At 35.9% G+C, this 23,410-nt stretch overlaps 2 protein-coding genes and 1 long non-coding RNA gene across 3 annotated transcripts; all 3 read left to right on the top strand.

Moving 5' to 3' along the window:
- Nucleotides 1–245: 245 nt before the first annotated feature.
- LOC134816409 (uncharacterized) lies at nt 246–1,517 on the top strand. The gene is made up of 3 exons (XR_010160403.1): nt 246–542; nt 895–1,038; nt 1,458–1,517. It is a non-coding gene; the product is annotated as an uncharacterized LOC134816409 (long non-coding RNA).
- A 1,532-nt stretch (nt 1,518–3,049) lies between these two features.
- Nucleotides 3,050–23,352, top strand: LOC134817028 (uncharacterized). The gene is made up of 10 exons (XM_063826111.1): nt 3,050–3,077; nt 18,262–18,409; nt 18,575–18,711; nt 18,826–18,961; nt 19,146–19,280; nt 19,421–19,545; nt 19,883–20,074; nt 21,571–21,704; nt 22,524–22,765; nt 22,960–23,352. The coding sequence occupies exons 2-10, from the start codon at nt 18,275–18,277 to the stop codon at nt 23,089–23,091; spliced, it is 1,368 nt and encodes a 455-aa protein (XP_063682181.1). The 5' UTR covers nt 3,050–3,077; nt 18,262–18,274; the 3' UTR covers nt 23,092–23,352.
- On the top strand, nt 13,823–17,956 carry LOC134817029 (uncharacterized). The gene is made up of 3 exons (XM_063826113.1): nt 13,823–13,918; nt 14,511–14,675; nt 16,974–17,956. The coding sequence occupies exons 2-3, from the start codon at nt 14,595–14,597 to the stop codon at nt 17,871–17,873; spliced, it is 981 nt and encodes a 326-aa protein (XP_063682183.1). The 5' UTR covers nt 13,823–13,918; nt 14,511–14,594; the 3' UTR covers nt 17,874–17,956.
- Nucleotides 23,353–23,410: the final 58 nt, after the last annotated feature.

Consider the following 23,410-nt stretch of genomic DNA (forward strand, 5'->3'; position numbering starts at 1 on the left):
CTCAATCTAGAATCATTTCTTTGTGTACTATTTTAAAGCGCGATCAACGCCTGATCAACCAATGTTGGTCGCACGTCAATGCATAAAAAAGCTTCCGCATTGCTTTAAATTGTTACAGTACGTTTTCCGAATTTATAAATGCTACATCATACTTGATACTACAATCTTCTTTGTTCTGTAGGGCCACATACTTATGCCGTCAGCAGTCAGCATAATTTTTGTTTTGTAGACCATCCGCTTAAACTTGTCCATAGTATAGTTCAGATTCGTCCGAAGTTTTAAAACACCCATTCCTGTATTTCCGAACTTATGAGTCACGTATTTTAACAATTGACCACAGGTTTCTATTATTCCCTGTTAACACCATTACTTTATCAACCACAAATATTCCGCTTTCGACTGTTGATTTATGTGGTTACTGGCTTTACTTGTAAAGTTGTACTTTTTAGTTAAAGATGGAGTCTGCGAGTATGAATTCTACCGAAGAAACTTCTACTTCTAATTCTCACAAGGAGATCAGGAAATACTCCTTACGAATACGAGTGAGTAAAAATGTTGAAGTTTAAATAAAACACGCTTTATATAGTTTATATAGTTTATATTTATAATATCGAGAAAAGACAATTTTTTTTGAGAAAAGACATATTTATATGTTTTGGCACGAATAATAATAATTCATAGGTCGGTCGTGAATTGCAGCTACAATTACACTGGAAATACTTTCCAGCGTGCGGTACTTTAGATTAAAAAACCGTTAAATTTTCTTTACCCGTTTTACTTTTATGCCATCTGCATTAATTACAATGTTACAGTACTAATTAACATTTCGATCGAATTTGATGAATAAAGCTTTAGTTATGGATTTTTTAAACATCTGAAACTACTTTTATTTAGCGAATCAAGAGATACAAGAAATAATGGATACCGAAAGAGAGTCGAGTGAGTCCGAATCTGATTCAGAGTTCGATCGAATCGAAACTAACGTGGACGATATAGCTGGATATAGAGATATAATAATACTTCAGTCTATCTCAAAAGGTATGATTATTATAATATTAATAGAGATATTTGTAATGGACCCGACAAGTTAAAACATTACGGAATACGGGCAATATAGGCATAAGAGTTTCGATCAGACTGCGATAACTCAATCTGAGAAATCTCTCACAAACAAAGTCTCGTAGTGTGTCCACTTTCATCGGACGTGATATGAGAGATGTCCAACACACGAAACGAAAATACAATGAATTGCCCGAGTTCAATGATCAAAATAATGTTCCGTTTGTACTAATTCTTGCTACCTATCTATCTAGTCCTTAGGTTTGCAGCTTACTCTGAATGAGTGTTGCCGACTGCCAAGGTTTAATAATGGCTTTGTGGTCGAGGTCCCTCTAGTAGAAAGTATTTAATAATTTTCAATAATATGTAATAATATAATTATGACCTGGTTTTATCAGGTCAGTCAATGAATTCTGAGAAGAGTACTACGCCAGAACCATTATTTCGGAAGAATCTAGGTCAGAATGTATATCGAGAGGAAAGTTCATCTGATTCTGATAAGGGGACGATATCAGGTAAGGGCAATTTTGTAATCTATCGATGGTCACTTAATTAAAGGCACGGTTACCGTTAAGTGTCCGTTCCTTAAGTAACCACATTAGGCGTTAAACGTGTCTTTACTGTGCCTTTATCGTGGATTGAGTGTCCGTTATGTGTGCGTTGACCATGCCGTAACATTAACTGTACCTTAAGTGACCTGTTATTGTGCTCTCGTATATTGACGTGTTACTTCGCGTGTAACTAGGCTATTTAACAGCGGAATCACAGGGCTATTATGTGTTTACCTTACTAAATACCTGTCTAGCAATGTTTACTTGTGACTTGGGAATCTTGCGGTGATTTATTTAGTTTTAGGATTACCTTACCTGATAATTAGGTTCAGCACCCTTGAGGGGCTTTATTTGGTTTACTGTCGTATCACGTGAGCCTATTGGGGGTCATGTGATTCGGTGATTTTTGTGTAGAATGTTCTTCTACGAGACCGAAGATTTTGGATATATCTCCGGTCTCGTTTCTCTTGACTCTTTGTATTACATACTGCATAGATCAAATATTATTACATAACTGTTAAACAGTATAAATCTATTACAGGAATTCCCGCTCTTGGCTAGGAAATTTGATTACGAATTTGGGCCAGACTCTAAAAACATTGATTTTCTGTGGTACGACTTGTTCCTGAATCACATTGTTGAAGGAATGAGGTAAATCTTTAAAACCAATTTCTTATGGACTGTAGGTCTGTAGAAGCATTAAAATCGGGCGTTGCTTGCCACAGGCTATCCCGAATTTAGAAGGCTTACTTTGATCTTTAACAGTATCACTGACATTGTCTCTTCCGCGGTGGTCCCAGACCACTAAACTAATATTGCCTGGGAGTTTCATGAAATGAAGTATTAGAGACGATCAAATTTTGCGTTTGTAAATAGACATTAAGTTGTCGGCTATATCGAAAGGGCAAATTAACCCTGGAAATAAAGTTCAGATTATAATTTTATTAAACGGCCAGGTAGCGTAGTTGGTTAATCATCGGATTTGTAATCGTGAGATTGCGAGTTCGAAACCCACTGCCTGCCTAGTCGTGGGGTGAGTGTCGTCGACATTCAGCTAAAGATCCTGAGTGGTCTATGCAGCCCCCCGGTCTACTCAGCCGAATATTCGAGAAATCCTGTGTGAGGGTTAAATGAGAAGCTGTCCATTGCAGCGAAGTCTCGGGCGAAGAAAGTATGGTACACACTACCTTAACCGTCACTGGCCTAATTAAATCCTAAGTCGGCTTCCTGTAATTGGCTAGTTACTCTTGTGTAACAATGTGGCTGTTGGAATACTCCAAAGTAAAATAAGTGTGAGATAAAATTCTTTTATAGGTACGTAACAGCAAAGCAAAAAAGATCAAGTCATTATACTCAGACGATTTCATTAGTTCATCGGAGCTAGGCGGGATAAATTTCTTGAAAAAAGTTATCAGAGACAGAGAGTTTCAAACTAATTACAACACTACAAATCTATTACATTTATTGAGGACCCCTAGTGGGAATTAACACCTCAATCAAATGTAGCAACCATTACAGGTTGTATGTCGATGTAAATGGTTGTTGCATGATAGTTTATATAAAGACATCCTAAAGACTATCAGACATCGTTTTTAAGAGCTGTTAACTCCCATCTATCACCTATCACCCATCTATCACCTAAAGAATATCAGACACCACTCATTCCCATCTTCTGAATTGCTGCAAAGGTACTGTAATCAACAACTAAATAACTATAAACAGTTGCATCGCTTTTAGACTCTATCCTGAATTCTTTGCATTATTGTGTTTATTTGAACTATGTCCGGTATCCCAATCAGAAATTACAGCCTTCGTGACAGACCTAACAGTGCAAAAGCAAAATGTTCTACCTGTGTATCACTAAGTCTTGAAAACGACAATTTGAGGAGACAAATTGCTCGTCTAACCAAACTTACCCAAGGCTCAGGCCATGACAAAATTGCGGTTCCATTCTCTTGCGGGGACAATGTTCTTATCTCTGAACATGAATCAGAAACTCAAAACTGTGAAGTTAGCAGTGTGACTGAACTTAATAGCAACCCATCTCTTGTGAATTCTTCTGATGTTAACAAACAATCTTCAACCAACATTGTGGGTAAGTCCATCAATCCATATCATGATTTGAGTCGAGGTGTATTCAGGTTTGTTGATACTCTCAAGTTGGATATGGAAACACAATACACACAAACGTTTAACAATAGGGCTGTAGCATACTATGGGGATTTCCCATATGCCTACAATGGAGGCTTCCATAACACAAGGCCGTTAAATGACAATCCCTTATTAAAGTCTATTTTAAAATTCAACAAAAGATGGGAGAAATGCAATATCAGCGACAATACTAAAGAATTTGTAACTGGGATACTACATCACAAATTGCATGGACAATATCTTTTTAAATTAGGAGCAGAATTACTCAGACCACTTACAAGACTGATAACTGGTCACAACGGACTAAACCACTTCCAAAATAAAATAAACTTCACCACAGCACCCTCCTGCAGCTATTGCGAATCAGAAACACATGAAACCGCATTACATTTAATTTGCGAATGTGTACGATTCACACATATTAGAATGAACAAGTTTGGTGAGGATCCAACAACTATTGATCAAGTCATACGAACCATAGCACAAACAAAAGCACTTAAGCTAACAAATCTACTAGACTTCGTCGACTACCCAGATCTCTGAACCATAGTAACCACACACCGTTACCAGGAACGAGAGCGAGGGACGACAAGGGGCTATTGCGATGCAATCTGGACAAGAGTCCAGGCTGGCTCCCTTAGTTCCAACCTCTCGGTACTGGAAACGATACATTTTCTAATCCTGATAACCCATCTCTCCAAGATACAATCATACAATAAAAGTACAATCTCATCGAACTCACATCTCTGGAGTTAAGCGCAAAGCGTCACTATGGGGCCTTCGCGATGCGAACCAGACACATAGTCTGGACTGGTACCCCAGACGCTAACGTGAAACTTACAGAGTATATAGGATATAACAACTTACTCGGGCGTAAGGAGTCGATACGGAGCTATTGCGATGCAATCCAGGCAAGTGTCTGGACTGGCTCCTAAAAACTCCAAACGCTCGGGCGAGCGGCATGGCAACTCTGATCCTTTATAAACAATTATTTTACCAAACATACAGTACGCAAAACGAACGCAGATTTCAATTCTTATATAGCGAAAAAGCCGAAGTGCGCGGAGGCCGGGGAGAGGGGCTAGCTCCGGCGCGCGCGCCGGGATAGCACCCCAACACGGTAACGCGCAGCAGAGTAGTGGGGTCGGCCACACTACCGAATACACGTGAAGCCTACCCGGGGTTTATTACCCGCACGGCTATATTATTATGCGCAGTTGAAACCTGGAGGCTCGCCGACCAGGTTCACCGGGTGGAAACTGAAGGCATATATGACTCCCATATCTGAAAGCAGGTTGGGAGCACTACGGAAAGCTTAGAAGCTCCCGTCACCTACTAACTACTAACTAACTAACTTAAAGTCTATTTTAGAACGTTTACGCTCACAGTTCCCAAGTCTGAAATTTAACAGCGCCATGATCACTAAGTATGAAAATGGCAAGCAAGGAATACCATTCCATTCAGATGATGAGAGGTCCATATCACCAGGCTCCATGATTTCCACCATATCGTTAGGAGCAACAAGAGTCCTCAGTTTTAGGTCTAAAAGCAAAGTCCACGTTGCCAATCTTACTCTCTCCCATGGCGACATAATGATTATGACTAGAAAATCTCAGGACAGCTTTGAACACAGCCTTATTCAGGACCATACTGATGACATGAGAATTAGCATTACTCTGCGCCAGATTGATGGCAGTGCAACCTTGTCTGCTCCACTCGATACCTCAAGTAAGCCTTTTGTTACTGTAAGAGAAACTGAACCCTCAATCAAAGGGAAATCATCACCCAACAAAATCACTCATAAGAGCACCGTACCCCCTGCTTCAGTCAAAAGCAAATCCCTTGCTGTGTATGTTAGCTCAAGCATGTTCTCCAAGTTAGATGCTACAAAACTATCCTCTGCTCATCAAGAAGCACATGTATTTCACTATCCTGGTGGCATTGCAAACGGTATCAATGAACGCTTCCACTCAGATGAAAGAAAGAGGTCAATTGATGCAAATAATGTGAAGACCATCGTACTCATGTGTGGAACTAATGATGTGGACTTAATCCTAGAGAGTCCTCGACACATGAGGAATAGATTAATGTCACCCGATGAGTTCACAGGAAAAGCAAAGGCCCTTGATAACACCAATCGCTCTATTGATAATCTGATCCAGTCACTTCACTCGTGGGCTCCAGCTGCAAAAATTAAGATCATAAACATTTACCAAGAGAAAGTTTTGCTAGAAATAAAGTGATAAATGACATCAATATCTTTTTATCTAAGATTCCTTCCAAATACTCGTTTGTTAGCTTTATACCCACAAAGATGAATCGATTTTTGTTTAGTGATAGATCTGGATTCAGGAAATCATCTTGTTTTAGTAGATTTGGGGAAGACAATGTGCATCTAAACAGCGATGGTATCTTTAAACTAGCAAAGCACATCAAGTACCATGCTCACCATTGAAATCGACATGACATTTCCACCTGAATATTTATTTTGATTTCAAGTTTAAAACTTTTCTATTGAAAATATTTACAGGCAGATAATTTTCACATGATTTTAACTTTTAATCAGACACAACGACTAACACGTTTTGTGAAATGACAAATATTCACAACTCAGCTGACAAATTTCATAACCTTTGCATTGGTCACTGTAACATTCAAGGTGGTCTCCTAAATTTAGCTAAAAGTAATGAACTTACTCAACTCATTCGAGATCATAAGCTAGACATACTTTCCCTAAATGAGATGAATCTTAATGATACTATTGACACAGACACCATAAATATTCCTTCCTCCTTCAACATTATGCGATGCGACAGGCCAAACAGTTCTAGGGGTGGTTGTGGCTTAATGATAAACAAAAAACTAGCTTACACAGAATTAGTTATGGATAGTAAGCTTGATAACATTGAAGCATTATGGGTGAAGCTTAAGAATAGCAAGATCAATGTTTGCTGCTTCTATCGCTCTGGAAATTATTGCAGTGTTGATAACTTTATTGAGTACATTCATTTTTGCATGAAAAAATTGAACGGGAAAAAGGTTATCTGGATTGGGGATATAAACATTGACCAGAATAATATCTCATCCACCCAGTACAAAAAATTAGATATGACCTTGAGATGTTACAATCTAGTTCAAACCATTCAAGGGATAACTAGAGTTGCCAAACGTGGAGACAATTTTACCCAGACTACTATTGATGTAATATTCACTAACTGTTATGCAGATTTTGTTCAATCTTCTGTTCTTGATGAACGTATTGGGGATCATCAAGCTATTATGTGTGAGATAGATTGTAAAGTACCTATAGCTCCTAAATTTGAAAAGGTTGAAATTAGAAATCATTGTAAACGTAATGTTAAACAATTCTTAGACTATCTAGATACCTGTTCTGATTACAGTCCACTATTGGAAAGTACAGATGTTGAAGCTATCACTGCTGGCCTTTGTCATCATATTGAACAGGCATATGCAACCTTCTTCCCTTGCAAGACCATAGAAAGGCATGAAAAGTTCATACATAAACCTTCTACTGAACTTTTAAATGCCATTAATCATACACATTTTCTTCTAAAGAAATTCCGTAAAAAGAAGGATAAGAGAGACAATGGAAATTGCAATAAATGTGGTATATGTAGCAAATGTATAAAGTGTAATGAGGCCTGGGATTGCTACAAGATTCAGAGAAATATTAGAAATAAATTAGCTAAAACCTGCAAAAAGGCTAATGTAATCGATGATCTACAAGTTAAAAGTGCCAAGAATGATCTTAAAGGGGTATGGAAAACTATCAAACTGGCATCAAATATGACCCCTGGTACAACTAATTGTCAAACTATCAATGAGAATGATCCTGAGCTATTTAACTTTCATTTTGCAAATGTTGGATCAAGATTACAAAATCAGGCCCCCAATATTGAAAGAGTTAGTTTTACTGATTTTTTACCTCCTAGAACTTCTAACATCTCATTTGATAGATTCCAAGAAATAAATGAAACTGATATCCTAATGTATGTCGAAACGCTCAAGAATGACAAGGCCTCATATGACGATGTGCCTCTATTTTTACTTAAGCAAGCTGTACCACACATAGTTGAGCCACTGACCCATATTGTCAATTTGAGCCTTAATACAGGTGTTGTACCAACCCTTTGTAAAAAAGCTAGAGTAACTCCCATCCATAAGGCAGGAATGAAAGATGATCCTAATAATTACAGGCCAATATCCATCCTTCCACTTGTAGGAAAACTTATAGAATACTTTGTCGGCAAGCAACTCACTGATTACATGGAAGAGAACAAACTTTTCATCCGGCATCAATATGGCTTTCGGAAAAATCACTCCACAACTTATTTGATGTACGATCTGATGGACGAAATATATATGAGTAAATCTAAGTCTTATAAACCAGGAATCATCTTTCTTGATCTTAAGAAGGCCTTTGACACAGTGAATCATGAAATATTGCTTCAAAAATTGGCATATTATGGAATTGGTGGCATTGCTTTAACCTGGTTTAAGAACTTCTTATCTTGTAGATATCAATGCACTAGGATCAATGGCAAACTAAGTTCATTTTTAGAAGTTCTGAGTGGTGTACCACAAGGAAGCATCATTGGGCCTATATTATTTAGTATCTTCATAAATGACATCATTTATGCCTGTAACCTATCTAAGCCCTTTCTATTTGCAGATGATGGTGCACTATTCTTTGATCAAACCTGCAGAAGCACATTTATAAACATGAAAATAGAACTTATGACAATCTTAAATGGCTCAGTGTAAATAAATTATCACTCAATGAAAAGAAGACTGAATTCCTATTGTTTGATTCTGTTGATCAACATGATGAATTAACCATTGAATGTAATGAGGTAACTTTCACAATCAAGGAGTGCAAAGAGACAAAATATCTTGGCCTCATTCTAGATAGTAAATTAAACTTCAAAAGCCATGTAGATTATATTATTAAGAAGGTCATGAAGAGAATTGGTGCCATGTATAGAAGTAAAGCACTGCTACCCATTAAATATAGGAAAATGTTTGCCAATGCACTCATGTTGCCACAATTCGATTATTTAGACACAATCTATTGTAGAGCTAGCAAGACAAAACTTGCTGAACTTGACACTCTGTACAAAAAGGTAGCCAAAATAGCTCTCAACGTTCCACAAACAGAGAGCAGCCTTAATGTTTATAGAGACATGAAATGGTTACCACTCCATCTTAGACGACAACTCCATCTGTCAAATTATATGTTTAGAATCATCCATGACAATTGTCCTACAAACTTTATGAACAAATTTAGTTACATATCATGATATGTATATCAGGAGGTAGTAGGAGCGGCGAAAGCTGCAACCTATATGTTAATAGATCAACATCACATAAAAACTTTCAATACTTGGGGGCAAAATGTTGGAATAATGTTCCAACAGATCTACGAAATCTGCCCGATGTTAAAAGCTTTAGTGATTCGTATAAGAAACAGCTACTCTCATCTATAACAACAGACCCTAATTATACCGTCGACAATTCATATGACAAATTTTACACTGCAATCATAGTCGACGATAACTAAGTATCTTCTAATTCTTTTAAATCTGAGGCATATTATATAATTGATGTATCGAAAGGATTTTCCCTTTTTTACCACCTTACCATTTTGATTGATTTTGCACATGACTGACATGTTTTAACCGGAGAAAGGGTTCGCACAGTGGTAGTTTTATAAACCACTTTTAATTTATTGACCTATTATACCTAGTGGTAGTTTTATAGACCACATTTAATTTATTTACTTATTATACTTAGTATTTATTTTTGGTGACTGTATCACCCAGTTTTAACATTTGATAATTGTACAGTTTATTGACGACACATTGACTGAATGTTATTTTATATTCTAATTTATATTCTAGATATTTTATTTATTTTTCAACAGACGACAACTTCCTGTTTTTTCTTCTATATTAGTTACTCATATCTCTTTTACAGACTTTTTTACAAGGACATTGACAGATGATACTCACATTAGGCATTCATTATTGCATCTAAATTATTTCACTTGCATTAGGTTTAGAAATTTATTCTCTGGTTAACAGATTTCAAATGTTTAATTAATTTGTAGTATGACAGTAAGGTATATAAGAAGTTATTTAATTTTGCTTGGGCTATTATATTGACTATTGAGGTTTAATGATGATATGGAATTTGAATTCTATATAAATTTACACTATGTGGTTGGGGCATTTTGCATAGTAAATATGGTTACTACTCCTATATATCATATTATTTGATTGGTATTCGATTTCTGATTATTTCTCTAGGAATATGATTATTATATCTCAATTTGGCTTTTGGTAGGGTGCCCCGCTAAAAGAACTGGATTCTTCCAGGAAGCATCCCGTGCACAGACCTTGGTCTACATATATATTAAATTATTAACCATTCATTCTGTATGTGCACGAAAATTTATTTCAATCAATACAGAAATCAGCAATGTAGAGAACTGAAAGTGAAGATGTCCTCCTTCAAGATTTTTAAAACTGTCTCTACCATTTGATATGATATTGTAAGAAAGTTGGTATAATTTATCGTTAGGGTTAATAAGATTTTACCGTTAATAAGATTTCAACGGGTTAATAGGATTTCACCGTATGCTTTAGTTAGGAATTGGGTTAGGGTTGAAGTCTTCTTTCTTGGAGTCTGTAGTCGATATCTTCAAACATAGATATCGACTACAGACTTCGAGAGTCTTGAAGCTCTGTTATCACAACCCCTGGTGCAACCCCGTCGCGTCGGGTTGAAGACGGAGAGACAGGGACTTCCAGGAGATATCATGGCCTGCTATGTGCAACTCGTAGGAGTGTGCAGTGTTCCTGGTGAGTGTTACTTCTAAATCTGCTTAATGGGATCGCCAAACAGTTAATAGACAGTTGCCTAGGTACTGTCATATCTAAGCGGAAAATTGTCTTTGGACATCGCTTATGTGTTTATATCTCGAACTACACAGTATCCTGCTCCTGTAACCTGGTCAGTGGTAGCCTGTACGTGAGGGTGTACAGGCGTTCCGCGCATTTTGTTCAATTTAAAGTCAATCTTTTAAACAAATAAGTATAATTCGTATATCTTTGATTAACGTTTTAGTTATGAATATTTTCCTGCCTATACCTAAAACTTTGACTGTATTGTTATTTAGAAAATTTCTGATCATTTCGTGTAAATATGCCCATTTAGTTTTACTTATTTCATATGTTATGATCAAAACAAAATGGAGGACTTTTATTTGTTTTAAAATGCACTTAACTCTATTTACAGTTAAGCTATAAATTTCAAAATTGCTAGATAATGATATTTAGACCATAAATTGTATGATGTATTAAAAATCATACTAAAAGGATTGTTCTGGAATTTATAGACAGCATTTAAAGAGTGCTTATAATATATATCTTGTCAAAAATGCGAGAAAACGCGCAAAATACTTAGTTTGCAATTTGCGCTTTTGCAGCCACTGTGGGGGTTAAACTTTAAAGGGTTAGGCCGGGTTGGGATTAAGGTTTATAATTGACGATGCCAATTCATCGCAGCTCGGAGAGGCACAGTAGCGCATTTCGGGCCGATCTTACTGGGCCGCACTCAGCCTGTCATTCCGCCGAATCTCTATTATATTCTATGTTTATGAACATAATAGCCTGAGGTCCCGAGGTTCACCTAACCATGTGCTTTCGCGCCACTTCTGACTTCGGGCGCGCTTGTTTCACAAGTCAAGAAAGGCGGGCGCGCGCTACTGCAAGCGCAAGGGCTCTGGATAGAGCAACACATATCACAAATTATTTTATTATAATAAAACCACTTCTGTGAAATTAAATGTTTATTTTGACTTTAAATATTTGAACTAAATATGGATTGATTGTGGCTATAAAATAAAATGTTGTTTTACTAAAATTTTGTTTAACTACTTAAGCTTGCAAAAGCTGTAATATCTTAGCAAAATATAACTTTGAGCAGCCCCATACCCTGTCATTAACATAATATCGAAACTACCTCTGTGATCACATCTTTCTCTGGGTGCAAAATTTATATATATAGGTTTATGGGTTTTATAGAAATTGAAAAGTTCTATATAAATTTATATATGGATTATATACATTTTTTTGTGTGTTTTGTGTTATGCATCTTTAATTTATTAAATTATTAGCTATTTTAGGTTTAATAATAATAATATGCATCTTTATACCTATTTTAGAAGAGATTTTTATAGAATGTTAGAAGTGCAGTAGTATAGGGTCAGTAGTATAGGGTCAGTTTCAGACGAATTAAGCATAAATGACATCATTGCCATGTCTGAAGTGGTTTGTAAATGAGTCAAAATACTAACAACCAAATAAAGTTTTGAAAATAATTGTATACAATCACCAAATAATATTTCCTCAAGTTTACTTCTAGTTAACTAATTCGTGGTTTAAGCTCTTATTTTATTTAAGATTAGGCGGTGCACGATAAAAATAAACTTGCTCGGATTTTCAAAATTTTTGTACCATCGTTTTCTAGAGACTGTGAGAATTTTCACAGTACCAAATTTATCATGCCTTTTTGGAATGATCAGTAAGTTTCGCCTAGGTGCCATATTTAATGGTGCGCGGCTTTTGGAGCAAAATTAGGTGTAAAAGTCGCGTAATCTGACGAAATTCGTTGATTTTTGTCGTATTATTTTGTCATATCTTCGGTTCCTGAACATGAATCATGCTGAAAATTTGTCAGAACCTTCCAATCATACTTAACTACCGAACCTAATTTAGTTGGGAGAGATTGGCCTTGATTAAGAGGTCTAAAAATGACAAAATAGGTATAAATTCGTTGATAACTCAAATTCTGAGCATCGAAATTGCTCAAACTAAATTAGGTTCAGTAGAACATAAGTGTTTACGTAAGCTGACCAAATTTCAACAAAATTGTTATATGGGAAGTATTATAACTTTTCGATTGTTTCCAAAATAATGTGCTGGCCGAAATAAGAGCTATAAAACCATTCAATGGTCAGCGCGCGCGTCTTATTGTCGATGGCGCACTGCCTATTAAGATTAAAGGAATAGAATGTAAAATAAAACGTATTTGTTTCATTGAAAACTTATTTGTTTCATTGATTTTTCAATAAATCCTCAGACAAGGAACTTGTACAAAGAGCTGTAACAGTAAAAATTAAGTTTAACTTCTTACCTGAGAATTGAGATTTTGTAAATGATGTGATAAACCACGATTAAAAGAATTCTCTTTATTATCTCGCCATCAGATTGATATTATTATTAAATCTAAAATAGCTAATAATTTAACTTATTATTATTAAACGTCCCCTTCAAGTGATCAGATTAAACAGGACACCTAGAATATTGTTCCTAGCCGAATTTATTGCCGGTCAAAGGTCAGCGTTCATGTGTAATTGTATTGCGCGAGCGATTTTCAATCGCGCGCCCTGAAAATCGAGTCTAAAATTCTATCTTCTCCTACATTTTTTGAGAAATTACCTTGAAACTTTCAGGATATGTTCTAAGGACCATTTAGAAGATTCCATTCGATCAGAATTTTAAGATAGGCCTTAGAACATTTTTTATTCGATTTTGAAAATCTTGGACCTGGAAAAATCGTCAAAAAACGAGGTCCAAGATTTTCAAAATCGAATAAAAATTTTTCTAAGTATATCTTAAAATTCTGATCGAATGGAATCTTCTAAATGCAAATGGTCCTTAGAACATATCCTGAAAGTTTCAAGGTAATTGCTCAAAAAATGTAGGAGAAGATAGAATTTTGGACTCGATTTTTAGGGCACGCGATTGAAAATCGCTCGCGCAATACAATTACACATCAGCGCTGACCTTTGACCGACAATAAATTCGGCTAGGAACAATATTTTTCCATGGGACCAAAAGCAGCAGATAAATATGACTCCCCTCTATCAGAAAGAACTATAAAATCAATTTCGAGAGAAAATTCATGAAGACCCCCCCCCCCCTGCCCCCTTAAACAAAACATTACTTTTCATTTCATCTCTTTCGCCTAGGACAGGTTATGGATACGGATAGTGACTCAGATTTGGAGGATTCTTTTGAGGAAACGCATATACCTGACCAAGACATCCAGGGCGTAGTTTTGGTTCAACTGTTAGTTCTGTCTCAGTTCAATGATGAAAGTTGCAGTATATATGATCATGTTTATCTTCAGTTAACATGTTCAAAATTTGTCAAGCGCACTCATGTTTTGCCTTTCTTCACACACAAGGAGGTTATTAATAAAATTGTCTTATTTATTTTGAATATTTATTTTTTTCTAACAAAAAATACAAATATCTTTACTACCATCTGATGGATCTGGGTTAGTTTTTTTTCACTTATTTCTAATATACTGTAAGTTTGCATGTACATACCGAATTCTAAAGTTAAGTAGAGTAAAGCAAAGTAAAGTCAAATGTATGACATCACATCATCAACATGTCTAGTGTCTACAAAATATCATTGCACTATGTGAAAAAAATGTAAAATAAATATTTCCCTACCAACATTAATTACTTATCAAATACAATAATTTAAAAATTTATCAAATACATTATACTGTTTAAAAACCTAATCAAACTTCCCAGTGGAATAAAGATTTATAAAACGCTTCTTTGCCACATAAGGATGAAACCAGGGATAATCGTTATGTTTCTCTTTATCACTTTATTCTTTAGATTTTGTAATATTTTTATATTTGCAGGCATTGATTGATTCTGTGAAGCATTTTCCAGTGAATATTCCAGTAAGCAGAAGTACTCTGAAAAACTTCAACTTGAAGATTGAGATGATTATGTACAAAGCCAACAAAGACAAAACGATAAGCATAGAAAAACGACAAATGGGTGTCATGTTGTTTCATCTTAAGGTATCGCTAGTAATGGGTGATTTAAAAAATTAAAACCACATTTCAATCTCAGTAAAGAAGCTCTTGATACAATACTAATGTGTTGCATTACATTCGTCATTCAGTTAAACAAAAATTTCAGTTAAACAAAAATTTCAATTTTATGCCATTTATTACAGAGTAAACAGGCTTACAATAAATCAATTTGATATTTAAGGGAATCCTAATTCAATGTGTAGTATGGTTGTCACTCTTTAAATAGATTAGATATAGGTTGAGTGTTGACGGGGCAAAGGGGTGTGCGTGCTGTTCGCTATTGCTCACAGGACATGTTCAAACCTGGTTGGTGGTTTTGTTACACTGCCAAAATGGGCGATTTTCTCATTTTTACAATAACTCCATTAATAATTAATTGATGGTCTTGAAACTTTCAGAGACGATTATAATTGTCATAAAAAATAGTCTCAGGTCATCGGCTATGAATAATATTGTAAAATGGCCCAGTTATATTGAAAAATGTAACATTTGGTTACACTTTTCAATGGCTCAGCCAATTATTAAATTCTCAAGATTCTTGCCTCACAAAAATGTACTTTAGGTATTTGCTTAGCTGTGGAATAAAAAAAGGCCCACTTTTGAGTTCATAAAAAGGCCCAAAATGGACATTTTGTAACATCTTGTTTTCATGATATCTTTATAGTTTGTTACAACCACAGCTAGTGTAGGATATGTATTTAACTCCAAAACCAGGTTATTAGTGCAGCAATTCTTGTATAAAGGCATTACCACAATCTTGGTATATGGTTCATAATCAATAAAAGGCCCATTTCTTTGAATAACGTAACATGGTTACAAATGAGTATGTTATACAGAGTTGTTTGATTTAGTATTGGTTTTAAGTTGGTTGATGCATTTAAATAAAGACATGAAACAACTTAACAAATTTAAAAATTGATAATTGGGACCAAATTATTGAATTTTGTAACAATTTAAATGTAATGTAATTTAAATTTACGACAGAACGCGGTAAATTTAATCAAATGAATATAGCTAATTAGATTAAAGGTTGAATATTTAAAAACGTTTAATTTATATATCAAATTGTATAGAAAATAGATATTGGGCCCTATATATTAAAATTTGTAACAATACAAAATTTTACAATTTTGGTGTACAAAATGCTTGACCGGAACATTAAAACGTTACAAAATTCAATGTTTTGGGCCCAAGTACAAAATATGGTCAATGATATGGTTGATGGAACCCTTTATGACCTAGGCAAACTGGTCTGAACTTCAAAAACTATAATATAGCTTGCCTAACACCCCTCACACTAGGATACATACTATATACTATACTCTATAAATTTACTTTCTAATGTTACATTATTCAAGTTCCGCAGCCATTTTATCAAATTATACGAATAAGGATTGCTTTACAATTCTGTATGAGAATCTAAAAACCATGTTACCAGTACAAGAATATATTGAACATTCCAGATATGAGCTTTGTAGTCAAAACATAAATATGTTACAAAATTCAATTTTTTGGGCCCAAGTACAAAATTTGGTCAAGAATATGGTTGATGGAACCCTTTGTGACCTGGAAAAACTGGTCTGAACTTCAAAAACTATAATTAAGCTTACCTAACACCCCTCACACTAGGGTACATACTCTATACACGTACTTTCTAATGTTACATAATTCAAGTTCCGCAGCCATTTTATCAAATTGTATGAATAAGGATTGCTTCAGAATTTTGTATGAGAATCTAAAAACCATGTTACCAATATAAAAATATATTGAATATTCCAGATATGACCTTGGCAGTGAAAACATAAATATGTTACAGAATTCAATGTTTTGGGCCCAAGTATAAAATTTGGTCAAGAATATGGTTGATGGAACCCTTTGTGACCTAGAAAAACTGGTCTGAACTTGAAAAACTATTAAGAAGCTTCTCTAAAAACTCATTGAAAAAGTGTAACATAGAAATGTGTTACAAAATTCAATATCCAGGGCCCCCAACTAAACTGCTATATCTCAGGACCTGAATATGTTACAAAAATTCTGATTCAAGGGTGCCCTCAGTCAAAGGGTCTAGTTTTTGTCAGTAGTTTCAGTTTTTCTTAAAATGTTACAGATTTCAATCTGGGGGCCCAGAAGTAAAGAGTGGGAAAAATGTAACAAAACCACCAACCAGGTTTGAACACGTCCCCCACCAAACGTCAACCTTAACATCAAGTTTATGATTATATCATGATCTGTAAAAATTCAAAAGTGACATACTGTCATTAACCTCAACTTTATCATTTTCAGGACATAATGAGCAAAAGAATCATTACTGGTGTCCACGAGTTCAGTAAAGACATGACTTCCATGGCTAAACTGGAAGTAAAAATTTGTTTCTCATCTGGCATGTTTGGTTTTGGTTATTCTCGTCGCATCAACTTTGAAGCTGATTCACAAAACGATGAATTCCCCGCAAATATAGAAGATGAACTTCTCATGTCCCTGTTTCCCAGATACAAACCCCCTCCGGATCGTGTAGATGAAAGTAGGGGAGGGATACTGTCTGTTAAAGAGGTCCCAATACCTGATATCTTGCCCATGTTCCATGATCCTGATGATCCTGTTGGTGACAAGTTCTTGTATGAGTCTAGGTGGACAAACCATCCTTGTTCTTCTCTGATGAAAGACTGCGCTCGGCTCAGGCGACTGCGATTAGTTTTGCTTTCCTGTGACTCTCATCATTTGAGGAAGATTTTTCTTGAAAAGCTAATCCTCAACAATGAGGAAATGACATTTGCTGAAATAACAGGATATAAAGATCAGAAAGAGGAGGATACGGATAATCTTAACATTCTGATGAAGCAAGCCGAGAAGGTTAGCAGTATGACAGAGCCGGGTTTTGTCAGGAGAATGTCTAGTGCAGTGAATCCACAAGATCTTCAGAATGTGCTGAAAGAAGTGAATACAAAAATGCAGGCTACTTTGTTTTCTGGAATGAATCAGATGGATGAATCAGATGAATCGGATGCATCAGAGGAGGATATAGAGCATAGGATTAGATCTGCCGACGACAATTCTCGTCGACCTGCAGAATCTGGAATTGCAATTAAATCTGCACTCGATACGAGAAGTAAATGGGAAAAAGTCAAAAGATTCACATTTCAGAATAAGATTGTTCCCGAATCTGATTACTCAGATGAAAAGTGATAAAAATTAAAGGGAACAATAGAATTTTGATTTCTAATATTTTATGCGCTTGCTTCTATCAACTTATACTAAAATTAACATTATTGCGGTTTTTTTTTGTTTTTTTTTAATATAGAGCTAATTGCCACTTAGGTCCAGTATCGTTATAATACATAACGCCGGACTTCTAGGCATGGTGCTTGGTTGTGGGACACACTCATTATTACCACTGTATGGTATAAATCTATCTGATGGAGTTAAATGTTTTGTCTAAAAGATAATTGCTGTTTCATAACACCCATACCATGGCTATTGGCCATAAAACATCATAGAAATTTTAACAACTAAATGAAATAAAGCCAAAATTTAACTATTTATACTTCTCTGTCAATCATACCTTACTTCTTATAGCTTATTTGGCCATGGCTGCTGACGGTTATGAAGGTGATGTCAAGTATGGAGGGTTGTTCAAACAGTCTGGCTTCTTCAAACCTAATAACAACAAAAGTTGGGGAAAACGATTTTTCTTATTCAATACACGGACCATGCTGTTACAGGTTTACAACCTTTATAAGACTTAAATTTATAATATTCATTAAATGGGATACAACTTTGTCTACTTCCAGATTATGTGTACCTGACAAGCCCGAGCTCCACATACTTAATACTTTGTTCCCCGGATTTGTCAAAGACTAAACCTTTTTATCAACATTGACTCGCAGTACTGGCCTGGTGAGGAAGAAAGGATATTTAAGGTCGAGCAAGCAGTTAGTGGTCCACCCCGAAGCTCTATCTCTCTACTCACTTCAAATCTTGTTGTAGAGTCACTCCCTGTGGAGAGATCCATGTTCGGACAAAAGTTAGTTTTTAATCAACAGTTAGTGCTGCTATTTTATTCGTAGCAAATTTCAAATAAATCTAATATCGTAAAGAATTGCTCAACTTTTATTTAAACTGACTTTTTTTGCCGAAGGTTTCCCATCAAGATATCGGCGGGACCAGCTTTTTCTGGAAGAGTTCTGGTTCTTGCCGCTAGCAGTTTTGTTGCTAGAGAAACTTGGATAAAGGCTATTCAGAATTCTATTGAAAACTTAAAAGAGAGACAAAGGGTAAGCTGTTAGAATCTTAATATTTATTAGGTCCGAACTCCGCATTATTTTCCCGAAATACAGCTTAAAATTAATAATCCAATTTCTATTCTAATGACACACAATCAAATGTTGAACCAAAATTGCTTATTAATATGCTATTAATATGATCATTGTATTTTTGCCATTAAATTCATTATCACAGGTTAAAGTAATACAGACGAAGATTGTCAAGGACCCCAACCAGGCTGGGTATAATTCACTAGAAAACCAGTACATGATGGTAAAGGAGAAGGAGTCCCAAGTCAAGGAGTTGGAGCAGAAAATTTCTCGAACCATTGTAATGATAAAAGATTCTTTGTCTTAATTCATTGTACAACATTTCGTTCATTCAATAAGTGCAGTAAGTAAGTGCTGAATGAAACTTTTGTGATCGTTGTTGCAGCGACCTCTTCAAATTAATAAGGATATTCTTGTAAGGTTCAATGCGATATGTTGAGGGGTAGGGATAAAAAATTGTATGCCATGCAAGAAAGGCTAATGATAGCTCATCGAGATATTGAGGACAAACTCTACTCGATGACCCAGGAAGAAAATAATCCCAAGTAAGTGAGCCTCCTACATCCTTTTCAATAATGGTACACTAGTAGCAAATTATTAATAGACAAAGGGAATCTTTTGATTAGTGGGGATTAGCTGCGCTGGGATCCTCTTCAGGAGAATAGTACTCTTGAATTGCCTGCTCAGTCTGAAATTTTTCCTTTTATACTGACACTGTAGTCTGTACTACTATTACTACTGACACTAATAAGTCCAATTATGTCTATCCGTTCTGATCTAGGTATTTTAATTTGATATTTACATCATCTGGAAGTTCATTTCGAATAATTAAATGCCCATGTTTAAAATGTTGTATTAAAACGCGATAAAATATAATTTCAGGCGCCGGTTCAAGTTTATCAATGTGAGTGTGGCTCAGACAATGTTTGAAGAGCTGCCGATTGGTATTTACAGACACACTGCAGTGGACTGGATCAATGTTAAGACAGGGAAGAAGGGTAACAAGTTGAATATACCAAATGATGATATGCGTAAAAAGATTCTTCAACCAGGCGAAAAACCCTACTCTGAAGTGTGAGTTATATTGACATGTCTACATTGTATTTAATACATCATAATATGTACATTATAATATGTATATTTTATGAGAGTTTTACCATTCACATTAAATTCCACTCACCATATGCATTCCTGGTCGCACATTGAATAAACTCGTTAAAGGATGAGGGGACCTTAGAAAAAGTTTTTTTCTCGTGCAAATCCTTTTATTACATTAATCGTATAAACCACTTTAGTGAAATCCGCAAAGTTGTATTTCATTCGCGCGCCGAGATATCCAGCCAAAACAATTTGAACCTGTGACGTCAATTATGTGAGTTGCTCTGATCCGTGCATTTAGAAATACAGGTAAAATGAGCGTGCGGGCCGACTAAATTACTAATTAAGAATAAATTAACAATTTACGATACTAACGAGCCTATAACCAATGGAGAGGAGACTTTATATGATCGGTTGAAAAAAGAATTATCACCCTACGATAACCATGAGCCGAGATACACCTGGAATAAGATTGAAGTCACACAGAAAGGCATGTAAATTATGTATATTTATAGCTCCTAACGCGACGTAACACCTAGCAACTCCCTGTTTCGTACCACAGTTGATATATCAACATGTCATATCAACACAACACGGTCCTAATAAAAATGGATCGGGTAGGTATGAAATGCATGTCTTCATTCCAGTTGGACAAGCACCAAGCGCCAAGCTTTTAAGTTCTAACTCACTATGTGACACTACTTATAGCGTAAGCAAGATTTGCAACTATTACACCAAGCAATATTATACCAAGCATAGCAGACGAACACATCCACATTCGTTACGCTTTACACTCAAGTCACAGCAAACTAAAACGGTAAATTATAAATGAGTGTACAACTAAAGGCCGGTACACGCGCAGTGTCAAACCGCACGTGCGTACTCAGATAGGACTAGAGGCGCCAAGGGCCAGCTAGTAAAATGTCTTCTACTACATCATACATTCTTTTTAATTGTGTCCATATCGGGTTTCAAACAAGTCAAAACAAAATAGCAGTTTGTGGTTTAGTTAGCGGATGCTACTTATCTTTGCTATTTATAAATAGAAATACCTACTAAAACTACAAGAAAGCCTTTCTGAGTTACATTTAACTATTATTATTAAAGAGAATTATTCGTAACTTAGACTAATTCAGTGCAACCAAAGATACCGCTCTCGCAAACGCCAAAGGTAACACGACGTAATTAAAACAGAACAGAACAAAATGTTGACACGAGCAAAAGGTGCGCGCGCACGTTGGTCTTAACACATAAGTGACGTCACAGCCCAAAATTGCTATCAGCCAATAGGAGCGCGGCGTGATATTGCACGAATTATCGATTTCACAGTCCGGCGTATTTTTTGATTCTACACACTTTCACAGGACTTAAACGCGAATATTTGGAAGTAAATTCTAAGGTCCCCTCATCCTTTAAGGGAATATTTTATTAGTTATAATATGATGATCTTATTGACAAATTAATACCCTCAGTCAAATAAGACTGAGTAACAGAGCTGTGCTAGAGGAGGATAGAGAGCACCCAGCGTGGAGACTCGAGGATAAGCAGTACCATCCTTATGTTACCTATAATACTGTAGCAGATGGTATCGATAAGCAATATGATGGTTTGTACAATTATAGTATACCTACCTCAATCGTATCTTGTGTCATCCTCAGTGACCTTGCTAGATGATCTTTTAAGAAAAATTCAGTCAAAACAGTGAGACTGAGATTTGGGTCCCGAAAAGCTGAAATCTGAAAATGTCCTACCTGTAGGATATTTTCAAAATTTACATTCGGACGTCAAAGCTTTCTTCGGATATACTGGTTCCAGTACCTTGATGAAGACTTGTGTCACTGTTACCGACCTCACTGATTGGAAAATCTTCTCTTCAAAAATCTTCCAAAATATCTTTTTCTATCCTGCTGATTTTCCGTTTATCAAAGCTTTCTTTGGGAATAGAACTTTCACTACCTCAATCGTGTCTTGTGCCATCCTCAGTAACCTTGCTAGACGGTCATTCGAGAAAAATTCAGTCAAAGCAGTGAAATTTGGGTCCTGGAAAGCTGAAATCTGAAAATGTCCTACCGAGTAACGCGTATACCGGTAGGACATTTTCAAAATTTTCATTCCGTCAAAGCTTTTTCCGGATGTACTGCTTCCAGTACCTTGATGGCAACTTGTGTCTTTCACCGACCTTCCATACCTAATAGTATACACTATACATTTTTGATGAGTTGGTGGAAGTTTCAATATTTCCCGAGGTTTGCCTTAGATCATTCTTTCAAACACAAGGCTTGCAGAGGATTGAGGTCGAGGGATTTTATTTTCGGGTGTTTTGATTTATTTATGCATCGTATGATGGTCATGTCATATATGCACAATGCACATTACCCACTTTTGCTTAGTAAACATTACCAATTTTATCCTATATTCTCCACAGATTCTCCGAAAACATTTATAAACGACGCCACCGGAGAACACCAGATCAGAATTATCAACAACGGAGAGGATTACGATGCAAAATCCCTGAAGGAGATGAACGTGTTCGATTTTCTGAAGTCAGATAAGTTCCGACCCGGTTTCCATCTAGATTTACGTCGTGATAAAGCAGACGGTGAAGATCTGCCTGATGACGAGGTATTGAAAACAAATGAAGAGCAAGTCGAGTTCTTGGATAAAGCGGTAAGATATTAGTTTTATTGATATTATGTAACTGCGGTTGTGTTAGTAGCAGGAACGTTATTTTCACAATTCTCACTTTTGAGTTTTATAAAGTTTTGTAATAAGTAGTAAAAGTTGATGTCGATGACTTGAATTGCCGGTGCAAATACTAAGTTACGGAATGTTACTTTTTCAAATTATCTTTCTTTCTTCAGTCGAGACACCAGGACCGCCCATTGGGTATGAATGAAGCCGTGAGAGATTATACTCGGGGTAGAAATAGCACACCTTTCGATTCAGTTTGGGAAGAACGTTACCAAGTTGACAATTCTGGTCACAGATTTTAAGAGATCAACGAAAGTGATTTATTAGCTTTGTATGCAGTTAACATGGGCATTAAGATTGAGATTTGACTGGATGCACATTTGTGTGTTGTCATTTCTGATGATTTTGTAGCCGGATGGTTTTTTGTTGTCATTTCATATAATAGCTTTGTGTTTATTTCAGACATATATTGACATTGTGCTGTTTGAGAACATTCGTTAATTATACTGTAAATGTAACCGAGATAATCGAAATCGTTGATTATATTATTTGTATTGTTAAAACAGCTACAGGTCTTTACTTGTTTTCTTATTCGAATTTTCTCATCAAGCTAAAATATTA

This window comes from Bolinopsis microptera, chromosome 6, assembly GCF_026151205.1.
Source record: "Bolinopsis microptera isolate Bmic1 chromosome 6, MBARI_Bmic_1.0, whole genome shotgun sequence".
Classification (NCBI taxonomy): domain Eukaryota; kingdom Metazoa; phylum Ctenophora; class Tentaculata; order Lobata; family Bolinopsidae; genus Bolinopsis; species Bolinopsis microptera.